This window comes from Falco naumanni, chromosome 5, assembly GCF_017639655.2.
Source record: "Falco naumanni isolate bFalNau1 chromosome 5, bFalNau1.pat, whole genome shotgun sequence".
Taxonomy (NCBI): Eukaryota; Metazoa; Chordata; class Aves; order Falconiformes; family Falconidae; genus Falco; species Falco naumanni.
In genome coordinates this window covers 48074886-48087694 of record NC_054058.1, presented here as the reverse complement: position 1 = coordinate 48087694, position 12809 = coordinate 48074886, and the positions used below count along the sequence as shown (strand labels likewise).

Genomic DNA, 12809 nt, shown 5'->3' with positions numbered 1-12809 from the left:
GCATTAATTCTGGAGTTTTTTCATGTTCTAGAAGCAAGAAAGTCTGAGTAAACTCAACACCATATTTCATAGATACAAACAGAAACCAAGCTTGAAACCTCTAGGAAATATAAAAAACTAAACCTAGCAATGTAAACCTGCTCAGAACTCAGACAAAAGCAAAAGTGTTTTTAGTAAAAAAGCCTAGGTTCTACAAAATATACTAAAAATTGCCTAAGGATAGCAGCTATGCTAGGTGAAAACAGATGCTGTAACGCTAGTATAAAAATCATCCACCCTATGTAACTCCTAGGTAGTACTCAATTCATGGTAACTTCTTAGGCACGTTTTCTATCTTCAGAGCTCATTATGGCCACATCACTACAAAGAAAACGCACTCACAAATGGTATGCTCTCTTCAGAACAGCTCTAAACAGCTATCAGGAATTTAAGGAAATCTGAAATTACACCATGACTAGCCCTTCCTTTTCCGAGAAGTATGTAAGCTTATTGAACAGTCATTTAAGAGTAACACCTAAAAATATACTCTTATACTAGGACTTGATTACTTTCCTACCTGGGATCACTGGCTGAATAACGGGCCTAAGTGATTCCTCAAAATTTCTTGTGTGGATCAGATTTGGTACTATATAAGCTCTTCAGGATCTAGCAGAGTGGAAGTCTTAAGTGTATATCTTCATGTGGGATTTTTTTTTTTTTTTTTATCCACTCCTGTCCTCCAAAAAACCCCATGATTTAATAATGCTGTACCTCCATGAACCTAGTAACTCAATCGATGAAACTGGTAGAAGCTGCCCTGAAAGAGCTCTGCAGCTACTTTCATATCAAACTAAGCAGACAGACATTACAGGTATGACAGGTCCTCCTGCCAATGGACTTGCTGCTCGGTTAAGAAAAATGGAGAGGTAGTCAAATATGCATTTTTCAAGCTGCATGTTTTCCATTGCCATAGATAATTTAATGAATGAATAAATAAACAAATACAATAAACCAAACAAAAAAACCAACTGCCTGACAGGAAGAATCAAGCAGAACTTTGTAACCTTTGATTGACATAATTTTTAAAACAGGCTTTGAGGCTAACTTTATGGCTTTAAAGCAATTATTTATTCCCCCCTCATCCTTATGGTACCTGCTGTCATTGCAGAGGCAACAGAATCCTATCCCCACTGTAAGAGTGGACTTGAGTACAGAGGAAAGCCTATGCAAAAGTTAGCTAACATGAAAACCAGATTGTATTTAAATACTGAAGTGGTTCATCAAAGCACAGGAATATCTTAAAGGGTGACAAACTAAAAAGATAAATAAAAAGAGACCTGAACAAGTGGAAAGACAATTCTGTTACTTACCCTCAGATCTTCCTTTGTGCTGAAGCTATCAAGAAGCTGTTGATAATGTCTATCAGTCATTTGTCGCAAGAGTGACAACAAACAGGAGACAAATTCCCCCTGTTTAGATAAACCAAGAATAGAAATATTATAGATTAATGTCTTCTGTACTTCAAACTGTCATATTATAAGCACTTAAACATAATCAACAAATGCAAGGGAAATTAATCTACAATTAGGCTTAGACTCCATATTTTGTGAAAATATGTTAATTTAGCTATGAACTTCTCTCCCATTTAATGAATTATTTTTCTTCAAATGCAGTATATTTGCTTGGCAAAATCTATTTGAAATAGTTCCAGAAGGGCTAAACCAGTAAAATTTTGATTTGTGATTTGTTTCCCTTGTATCTGTTTTTAAACAGATTATTTGTATTGCTAAAGTTACCACCTCTTAGTCAAGTCAGTTTTGAAACAAGCATAGCAAAAATATTTTGCAACAATTCTGGGAAGAATGCTATTGTTTTATATGCATTAGTGGGGAATTTTTCAAAACATTTTTTATACAAAAAACAGTATTTGTCAAAAAGAAAACTCATTTATAGGACTGAAAAAACTTTGAAAATATTGTGATCAGAAGTTTCGTTGAACCAATAGAGAAACTCCTCATTAAAACATATATCTAGAAGTTGATCTTAATCATAGGGCAAGACCACTCTCTGCTACAGTCCCAGTTCCTGGATTAACACTCCACCATGTTCCACACTCCAGGCAAGGGATGCTCCAGGCAGCAGCTGAGGGACTTACTGCATTGCTGCGTAGATTCCTCCCTGCCTCTATAGATGCACATTCACCAGGCTGTCCTTCAAAGAGCACGGGATTCAGGGACAGAAGAGCAGGGAACTGCACTGGGTATCGCCAGTGAGCAATCAAATGATCAAGACATTATGGGAAGGAATAGGTTCTTCCTATTAATAATAACGGTGTAATTAATAAGGGTGTAAGCTTACCTGATTGCTAGCTTGAGTGACACAATTTGAGTATGAACCTTTTGAATGCTTCCCTTTTTGCTTAAGCATTTTAAGCAGTCCTTTCCAGTCACCGTCCTTCTATGTTCCCACACTTACTTTGACTTACAGTACTATATTAAAAATCACAATCCATCGAGGAAAGTTTTACTATTATTGTTGACAGACAGATTAGGTTTAAAAGGGTACAAGCTTTAGCTAATTGTTAACTGCCTTTAAATCTGAGCTTTTAATTCAAGTGTAGGTAGCTATACAGGCAGCTGGTTTTAAAAATAACAATGAACATGCAGCTGCATTTGTTGAACTCAACATAAAAATGTATGTTGTAAGATATCTGCCAGTGTTAGCTACAAACTAACTTGCAAATCATGCACAAAAAAAAACCCTCCACACACATTAACAACCTTGACAAAAACCATTTAGGATCCAGTTCTAGTGCCGTAAGTCAAGCTAAGCAGTTTATCCAGTTCACTTAGGTAGAATCCCAAAGTAATTCTTCATGTCTTATTTAAGGAGTACAGTTATTAAAATACATGAAGCTCACAATTAAGTTGAAATTCATTTAGGTTCCAAAGTGACTGAACTTCCAAGATATGAAATGAATAAAGGTTCACTTTTGATTGCTTTTTGATAACTCTTTATATGCAAATACATTTTTCTTAAGGAAATCCAAAGGTTTAATCACCGATATACTAAAGCAGAAGTTTCACTTTCACCACTGCATAAATTCAATGCTTATTAGTGCAACATCTGTAACACTGACATCCTGAATCCATGTCTTATTTGTGCTCAGTTCAAAGCATCACATCCATCTTGCAGGTTACTATTTAACAAGATTTCTCACTGCAAACTGAAATGGTACCAAGCTATCAGAACTACTTGAGATGAAAAAAAATGTGCAGTCATGGCAGCACACAGCCTGATGCTGCCTGCTTTTATGCTGCTGCTTTGTACAGAAGAACAGTGACACAGGGGCCTAAAAGATCACATTGAGATGAGTTTGGGACTACTTCCACAAGGAAGACTACATCTAATGCAAAATTACTTTTTGCAGGTTGGGGGTTTTTTTGGTTGGTTTTGGTTTGTTTTTTGTTTTTTTTAAATCCAGTGCTGCCATAATACATCTCACAAAGAATACCTTATGATACACGCAGCTTGAAATAATGGTAACATACTGGAACAGACTCTGCTGCTGTATTCACATTGAGTACTTTATCATACTTACTCTACAAATAGTTCCAAGAATCTGGCTCCATGTGTTGCCATAAGCCCATACTGCACGATGTTTCTACATAAATGTATGTAATTGCCTTATGCTGTGCTGTGAGTCACTTCCACATTAAGTATTCTTTGAGAGCCTGTGGTGACAGTGACATGGCTTTTTTGATGCATAAAAAGAAAATTTTGCAACTTGAAAGCATTTTCAGAGCCTAATTTTTTGATGGTGTGAAAGAATTAGGCTGTCATGGTGTTTTATGAAAACTTAATCTGCAAGCAAGTGGGTATCTCGGAAGAAACCAATAAGCTCAGAGCTTTCCTACACTAACAGTCTAATACTACAGTCCTTACTTCAGCTTGGATTTTCTTGCGATGGCCTGATGTGCCACAAAGCGTACCTTTCTAATTTTGTAATTTAAAGAAAAAAACCCCCCAAACTCTTAGATGTATAGTAGTGCTGAATCACAGTGATTAAAGCATGATGTTATCTTCTTACAAAGCTTGGTCAGCTCCATAGAACACTTCATATAATGTTTGTTCTCTGTGGGATAAAGTAAAACAAACAAACAAAAACCCCAACAACACATTCCTTGCACAGTTATTAAATGCTTTTGAAATGTTTGATCTAAAGGAAATTTCGGTTTGAAAAGCAACCATCTATTAATTTATGAAAACCATTACAGTGTAAAAACTGGGCATTAATTAAGTGTATAATGAGATGGTAAATCACACAGCATAGTATGTTCTCTGCCAAAAATGTTACCCCCTCACCTCATATTGGGGTCATATCCTTTGCTACATTAGAATTCATTTGCCCTTCAAAAGAAAACTGGGAACTTTGTTGAAAACAAAGCAAAATAAAACTTCATTTTGCTTCATCAATGCTCATCATAGACTTTTCTGCAAACACCTACATTTCAACTTTCCAATTTGCATGAGTTGTTATAGCAGGTTGAGTAAAATATCATTCGCTAATCTTCTAAACCCATCTTCTATGCTCTACTTCATGTCATAGAAAATGAAGCTCAAATGCTCAGCATGAAAAACAACAACATGTCTTTCAATTAATGAATCTGGATTTGTGCAAGTTACCATCACAGATAATGCAGCATTTTTAGAACTGTTTCATCATGTAAAAATATATGCCTTTCAGAAAGTGAAGTTATTGATTGATACTCTTCCATTTTCAGGAATTCAAAGTTCAAGGGAACTTCAGAAATCTACTAAATTTGTCAGCAAAAAACCCATAATGAAATAATCATTGAACTGAAACAGTCTCAATAAGCATTTTATCTTTTGGTTGGGGTTTTTTTCCTCCATAATTTATAAAGTAATTTGATGAAAAAAATAATTACTATATCCACTGAAAATTAATAAAATGCAAGAAAACTTTTCTTTGTTCTCCTCTTTCTCTGTTTTATACACAAAGTCTTACACTGTGAATTACAATATAAACACAATGCCAGAAATCTAGTATACCAACCAGAGGCAACTATGAGCTATTTTGTTATAAGAAACTTACAGTCACATCTTGAAACTGGAGGCGCATAGCAGAGCCTGATGGCTGTGGTCGGCTGGTGATCTCTAGTATGGTCCTTAACAGAATATCTAGCAGGCTGTTTACAATCACATCAATTTCTTCCAGGACAGATTTTTCCTTTAATAATAAATTAAATATTTAAAGATTTTAAAATGGAAAGATGACTACAGACATATTTCCTTTGATGTCATTTTAGAAACAAATTATATTTTCACTACGAATGTTACATTCAAGAAACAAAGACTATTCTCTAAGATACTGTTTAATTCTATTGCATTTTTCCTAACAGTTTTCAATAAATTAAATTGTACTGAAATATAGGGAACAGTTACAGGGATGACTTTGAATATGTAAGTGTTCATCAAATCAGCATAGCTCTACTTTTCATTAATGTTTAGAAGAAAACAGTAAATAACATACAAGAACTTTTTGGGCAAGATTTTTATAGGTAATGTCCATATATTTTCAGGGGAAATTGCCAAGAGAGGCTTAAACTCCAATAAGTATAATTCTGTTTTCACACTTTGAAAGCATCACCAGAAATAAGCAGATGGTGTTCAGCCTTCAAGACCTGCTTCAGCAGTAAGGACCAGCTATGCTGCTTCCCATCAACTGAGTAGCACAAACAAATTAGTCATTTATTTAAGCCTACAACTGCTTATATGCAGCATCAATACAAAGGAACCAAAGTGTTCACCACCAAAAGACACCATGAATACCCTAATTACACACATGAAAACACTTGATGAAGTCAAGTTGTAGTTACTTTCCCTTTTTAATTCAGATGGAAATATGTTTTCCCTGCTTCAATGCTTTCTGTCTCCACTGCAGCAGACACCACCACCTTAATCTGAGCAATTTTATCCACAATTTAAGATGACATTTCTTTACAGAAAGAAACACTTCATAATCAAATGCACACAACCAAACTAAAACTCAGCTGACAAACAGATCAATCAACTTTGCTGACATAGAGGTGTAGGAATGGGGTTTTGTTGTTTATAGTTTGTTGTTGTTGTTTGGGGTTTTTTTCTGCTACACACCCAAAGCCTATGATTTGTAACAAAACCCAAAATTCCTGTTCTGACTCAAGCTAAGTCTAGTGTCATGCTGTGTTCTCTGTTACTTCATCTAGCATCAAACAACTGTTAACAGTATACAATGTATTTAGGAACTGTATCAACAGCAAGGACTCATGCACAAACTACTATTAGAATGGCCAATGGCCTTCATTTTCAAAGCTGCCTGACTGCAAATTCACTTGTTCCCCAGTCTTTAGATTATCTTGATTACTGTGGAAGGAAGGAATTTCTGAACTGATCTACAAAAAACATATCAAAGTCACCAAGCCGTTAACACTCTCTCAATGACTCAAGGATTATTAAAAATAATAGTTGGTTATCCTGAACATTGGAGAGAGTTTTCTGCAGACATCCACTTGTTATTGTGTACAACTCTGGCTTGGTGACTCCAAATGAAAGATGTCCTGAAATTAAGAGCAGACATGTACGCCTTTCTCCCAGTCTAAATCCACAGCTATGCTTTATTATCTATCACTTTATCTTGTGATGGATTATACTAATCCAGGAGCAGCTGCAATGAAAACATTGTTACAGTGCCAAAGTTGCAAGCCGCATCCATATCAACTCATGGATGGAGCAAATGTAATTACTGACTGTGGTATGAAAAGAAGAAACACATAAAACAATTCTCACTAATGCATTACAATACAATACATGCTGGCATTGGTATGCATGTACTGCACTAACTACAGGCAACGTTTGTTTTCAATTGTCTTATATCACTTTGCCTGTCAGAACTTATAATTATCTTCATATTTGCAACAGAACTCTCACATGCAGTCTTCACAGATGAGTTTGCAAACACAAGCATCAGAAACTGGCCACAAATTTTATCAACTAAGAACCAAGTGCAACCCCTCTTGCAATACACCTATCAGTCTATCTATCTATCTATCAGGTACCTAAATACCCCTGTATTTCCTATGACTAAACAGCCCACAGCAGAGAATGCCTCTAAAAAAACCAGACATTTCTTTCTGTCCAACACAACACTCAAAAAGAGTCAGAGAACACTTGGCAGAACACTATATGCTACAATTAAAATAATCTTGCATGTGAAGAAAAGGCTCATGAGAAATCCAAATGACATGTTTACGCAGAATCATTACTCAGAGAACTCTTTAAAATGCTCTTGGTCACAGTCCAGTTTGTGTCATTAAATGTCATTGAGCCACATAAAGAAGTTCAACACCTTGTGGATGTGACATGGTGTTTACTCACTGAGCTGTTCTTCTTAATGAGGCAAAATATGTTACTAAGGATACGTGCACACATTATAAGGTCCTTCTGCTCTTGTAAATGCATGTGGAGATGATGTAAAACTACTGGAAGAAGAATGCATCGAGAATCTGGAAAAAATGAAAAAATTTATGAGTAGGAGCTTCTCATAGAATCATTTAATTTTAAAAAAGACACAAAGTGAATCTTCTGTCCAAAACAGTATTTCTGATAAGCAGAAGCTTTTATGTGCTTTAACCTATATTTTTGATAAGCAGAAGCTTTTACTACATAATCGTAATAAGCTAAAGCAAATATCTGAAGAATAAACAATACGCTGAAAGCGAGTATGTCATATCACGGATGGAGAAAAACACCACTGTGGAATACACCAGATATAACAGGAAATTCCGATATTTATTAAACTGTCATGGAAAAAAAAACCAACAAACAAACACGCACAAAAACCCAACAACCAACCAACCAAAAACACTTAGCTACAATAATACTTGTATTCAAAATAATGTGAAATTATGCTCTACTGTTCTCTGCCATACGAACAGGATCCCTTTGCAAGTCCAGGTCACAACATACTTTGTCCTGAACTTATGCTATTACACAAATGAGTTCCGTTTTACAGAGAAGCAGTACTTTCAGATTTCTTTCAGGATTTCCACTCCAGATTCCTCACTCCTACTAAGTATGAGTAATTCAGACTAGTGATGTCTACATAAAATGATTTGCCTTTCCTCTATTTCATTTTCTGAACACAGCTCTTCAGTACTATTTTCAGTCCTGAATTCTCTCAAAATTATGCAAGAACTTCATTAACTTGCTACTTTTTCTTGCTTCTTTTTCTTATAATAAAAGACAATGTTAACTGGGAAGAGCCCCAATATCTACACTTGTAACAACACACTAAACACCTACTTAGAACCTGATAAATGGAATGGGTGTACCTTTCTTTTTGTTGTTGTTTTTAGATATTTTCTATAACTGAGAAACCATATTCTCGAAGAAATGTACTTGAATAATTTCCTCCGTTAAAATTTTAATGATGATTAAATGCTACATTATCTAAATATATTGATCTACTCAGTTCTTTTGTTCATTAATGTAATTATTTCCAAAAAAATGACTTTAACTGGAAAATTACTCCTTTAAAACAATTTTGCCAAGCAGATACTGTTTGTGGATTAGTCCTTCTATAAACACTTCTTTCCCCTCAAATATTTCCTTTGTTCTTATCACAAGGGACAACCCCCCCCCCCATTTATTCTGAGATTTTATTTGTTGAATGCTTTATTCACTTATTGAAATGCAGCACTAACCTTGTTTTTATTATTCCCTTGTTTTCATTGTCTAACTATGTGTATAACACAAGAGAAATTATACAGAGAAGTTGATTTGCACACAGTATTTAAGTATATTCTTGTTTTAGAAAAAAGTCTGCTTGCTCTTTTTAAATGGGTGCTTCTATGCTTATTATTTATTCAGGTGTTCCATTGTATCTTCCTACTGAAGAAAAATATAAACAAAGACTGTATGGCAATCGGCCAAAGGACACCAATGAATCTAAACCCAGTGGTACTGAAACCCAAAACTGGGAAACAAATAGCCTCTATCCAGTGACCGCTTACTCCTGCAAGTGCCTCAGTAGGTTTTCATCTCATCAGGACTGGCCTGAGATTTTGTATTTGCCTGTAGCACTGCAGCTGGGAAGAAGTGTCTCAACCAAACCAACAAGATATTTTCTTTTTGTCTACCTAAAACCCAGAAGCTCTGCAAAGTGTTGCTGCAGGTAGTCTGTGATGTCAAGCGTGCACAGCTGCTGTGCTCCCATCCAGTGCAAGATCTATAGGGTCAACAGAAAAGCAGGCAGGAAGATTGCTAATGTGCAGACCTGTGGTTAGAAAAGTGCCAGCTTCTGATCTCCACTGCTAAATCTGCTTATTGATTACTGGTAGATGAAAAAACAGAACTAATGCCTTCAGCTGAAGTGGAAAAAGCAGGACTCTCCATTCCTATTAAAAAGACCTAATCTCTACATTACAAGGGATGGCTCCTTTTCCCTGCTTTCTGTTAGGCCTTGCATGTATTGAATTCTAGACTATCTGGTAACCCAACTTCAAGACAAGAGATGAAGGGTTCATTGTGTACACCAGCCAGTGGCTCTGAGGTTGGGGTACTCTCCTGGCAAGCAGGTGATAGGAAGCTGAATCCAGGCTGACAGAGCACTGAACCTGGTATTCCATTCCCAGGCAAATGCTCAAATCATCACTTAACTCCACAAATGTCACAGAGGAGTTACAGTAGCTCTTTCACACATTACTGGTGTGAGCCTTACCCTTTGGCCCATAGGTCCTCTGAAAACAGCAGGTCCTCTCTTGCTGCTACAATTCAAAACCCTCAGCCCAGAAGGTGAGGAGAAAACAGGAACAGCCTTGTGCCAAGGTGTTTCTTCTTGGTTAACTCTAGGCAGCTTCCTGATGCGCACGCACACAATCTGGTACCTTTTCTTACCTTTTCTGAGGTGCCCACTACTTTGTGCACTACTTACATGTAAGTGCAACATTACAAACTCCATTTTGAAGACCAGAGAATCTACGTTTGGCAACAGTTGACTTGTAAATAGCCAACTCTTACATACAACATGGCCTGAAGCATTTCAGGCAAAATTCAGCATCCTTATTCAATCGTTCTTTTGCAAAAACTCCACAAAGGTATCACAAACTTTCTCTTACCAAGACCAAACAGATTAGCAAAAAGCATCTTACAACGACTTGCAACTATACATGAGAGGGAACAGGGCCAGTTACGGAATTAATCACCACATATAACACAGCTGTAGACATATTCCTCATATGCCCATAATCTAAATACCTCTCTGTCTTGACCTGTTTAGATGGACAGATGTAGTGGTATTACAGAAGAGGAGAGCTTGCACATTCACCTCTGAGACAAACCGAGGACTATGTGAGAATGTTTGGAGAACGCAACATACAACATTTGTCTCAGGTTACTCTTTTACTTAAAAATTATCAGCTGCAATGTCAGCCACTGTGTATAGAAAAATTAATGAGCACAAGGCATGGTGCAATAATCAGAACTCTTAGCCATCAGTCACTGTCCTAATTTTTCTTCTGTGCAGGAAGCCCAATTAGCTGACTGTTTAATATGCTAATGCTTGCCCTTCACAAATATTATACAGAAAGGGGGGAAAAAATCATGACTTAGAGTTTTTCAAGTACATGCTTGGCATAATTAGAGAGAGACACTACTCTGGGCAGTCCTTGTGACTTTCCTATGAAAACTACATTAACATTTAATATTTAAACCACAGTACAACCCCCTGCTCCCTGCTTTTCAGTTAGTGGTAAAGCACCTTCACAGACATACAAAATTTTCTTAGTTGTAGTATATTTTAAAAATTAATTTCAGAAAGGCAATATTCACTTCAATGACTACATCTAAACAGACGGTCAAAACTTCAGTCTCCTTGAAAAAAGAATTAGTGTTATTGAACATTTCAAAAAAACAGCATGCTTCTTCAACAGTGAGAAACAAGGAAGTTGCTCTTGCTTTTGATAGTTTTACTTGGACTCGTTCAATTTACTCCCCTTTGACTGGAAGAACCACTGGACTTGAAGATGGTAGGAGAAAAAATACTTGATACAAATAGATATCAGTGCAATTCTGAAACCATACATACATGCCTGCTCTATGACTGCACAAACACGTCACTGTTCTCAGAACTGTCAGTTTCAAAACTTTTATGAGTAACTGTTCTCAGCTGAAAGAAAAAATTGCTTGCAGTGCAGAAAGAAAATGCAAGTATGGCTGAGAAAGTCCTCCCTTGGCCTAAAAAAGCCACAGATGTGAAGCATCATTTGCAAAGCTTTTGCAAAACATTTTCTGCTCTTCACTATAGAGGTACTAATAAAGGCTGATTTTTTGTATGCAATTGTATTGGGTTTGCATGGCAAAGTTTTGATAGCAGGCGGGCTGCAGGGGTGGCTTCTGTAAGAAGATGCCAGAAGCTTCCCCCATGTCCAACGGAGCCCATGACAGCTGGCTCAAAGATGGACCTGCCACTGGCCAAGGCCGAGTTAATCACTGATGGTGGCAGCGCCTCTGGGATAACATATTAAAAAGGGGGAAACAAATAATAATAATAATAAAATATATTTTTTAAAAATCTACACCAGCAGGCGAGAGGCGTGAGGCTGTGTGAGCGGAGCGTCCCTGCAGCCCCCCAGGCCGGTGCAGACGGAGGGGCAGGGGGGGCTCCAGGCCCGGAGCAGAGGTTCCCCGGCAGCCCCTGGGGAAGCCCCTGGTGAGGCAGGCTGTGCCCCTCAGCCCATGGAGGGTAACGGTGGGGCAGATCCCCACCTGCAGCCCCTGGGGACCCCACGCCGCAGCAGGGGGTGCCCGAAGGGGGCTGTGACCCCGTGGGCAGCCCGTGCTGGGGCAGGGTCCTGGCAGGGCCTGTGTCCCCGTGGGGAGAGGAGCCCGGGCTGGGGCAGGTTTGCTGGCCGGGCTGGTGACCCCGCGGGGGACCCAGGCTGGAGCCGTCTGTGCCTGAAGGGCTGCGCCCCGTGGGGGGGGACCCCGGGCTGGAGCCGGGCAGAGTGTGAGGAGCCTCCCCCTGAGGGGGAAGGGGCGGCAGGGACAGGTGTGAGGGACGGGGCGCAGCCCCCAGGCCCTGTCCCTGCGCTGCTCCTGCAGAGGAAGGAGAGAAATCAGGAATTAAACCCAGAAAGAAGGGAGGGGTTGGGGGAAGGTAGTTTTTCAAATTTCAATGGTAATAAATTAAACTAATTTTTCCTGAAGTTGAGTCTGTTTTGCCCATGACAGTAACTGCTGAGTCATCTCCCTGTCCTTATCTTGGCCCAGGAACCTTTTGTTATATTCGCTCTATCACTTCCCTCCTCAACTGGACAGGGGAGAGTAGTTTTGGTGGGCACCTGGCACTCAGCTAAGGTCAAACCACTACAGCAATATACATAATCCATGCCCTCCAGGTACGTATAGAAGCACACAACCACTAACAACTCCAAATAATAGTAATATTATATAGTAATACTGCTAGTAAATAATAGTAATACTACTAGTCTTTATCAGCAGGAAAACTGTCATCTGTTTCTTTCTAGACACCCAATGTAGCATACTACAAAGATGCAGAAGTAAATACGGAAAAATGGAAGTAAATTAAGGCCTTAACATCCACTAACTTTTCACAGGAGCTAGGCAGATAACTGCTGTAGACACCTTTTAACGTGTCTGTAGTTGTCACCTATAGAAAGAGCTGAAGTTTAAAATCACTGAAATAGAAAAAGCAAGCTATACCAAAGCCTCTAAAGAGGCAGGAAGAGACTCATCGAATGCATCTGTAA

General features: G+C 38.2%; 1 protein-coding gene across 4 annotated transcripts in view; it reads right to left on the bottom strand.

The window, feature by feature from the left end:
* DOCK4 (dedicator of cytokinesis 4) overlaps window positions 1-12809 on the bottom strand; it is a 256017-nt gene that overhangs the window by 65778 nt on the left and 177430 nt on the right. For all 4 annotated transcript variants that reach the window (XM_040594831.1, XM_040594834.1, XM_040594832.1 and 1 more), the window contains exons 24-26: window positions 7417-7544; window positions 5096-5230; window positions 1350-1448 (exon numbers count right to left, since the gene is read on the bottom strand). In XM_040594831.1, the coding sequence (XP_040450765.1) occupies window positions 1350-1448; window positions 5096-5230; window positions 7417-7544 (362 nt within the window). The remainder of the gene's footprint in view (window positions 1-1349; window positions 1449-5095; window positions 5231-7416; window positions 7545-12809) is intronic.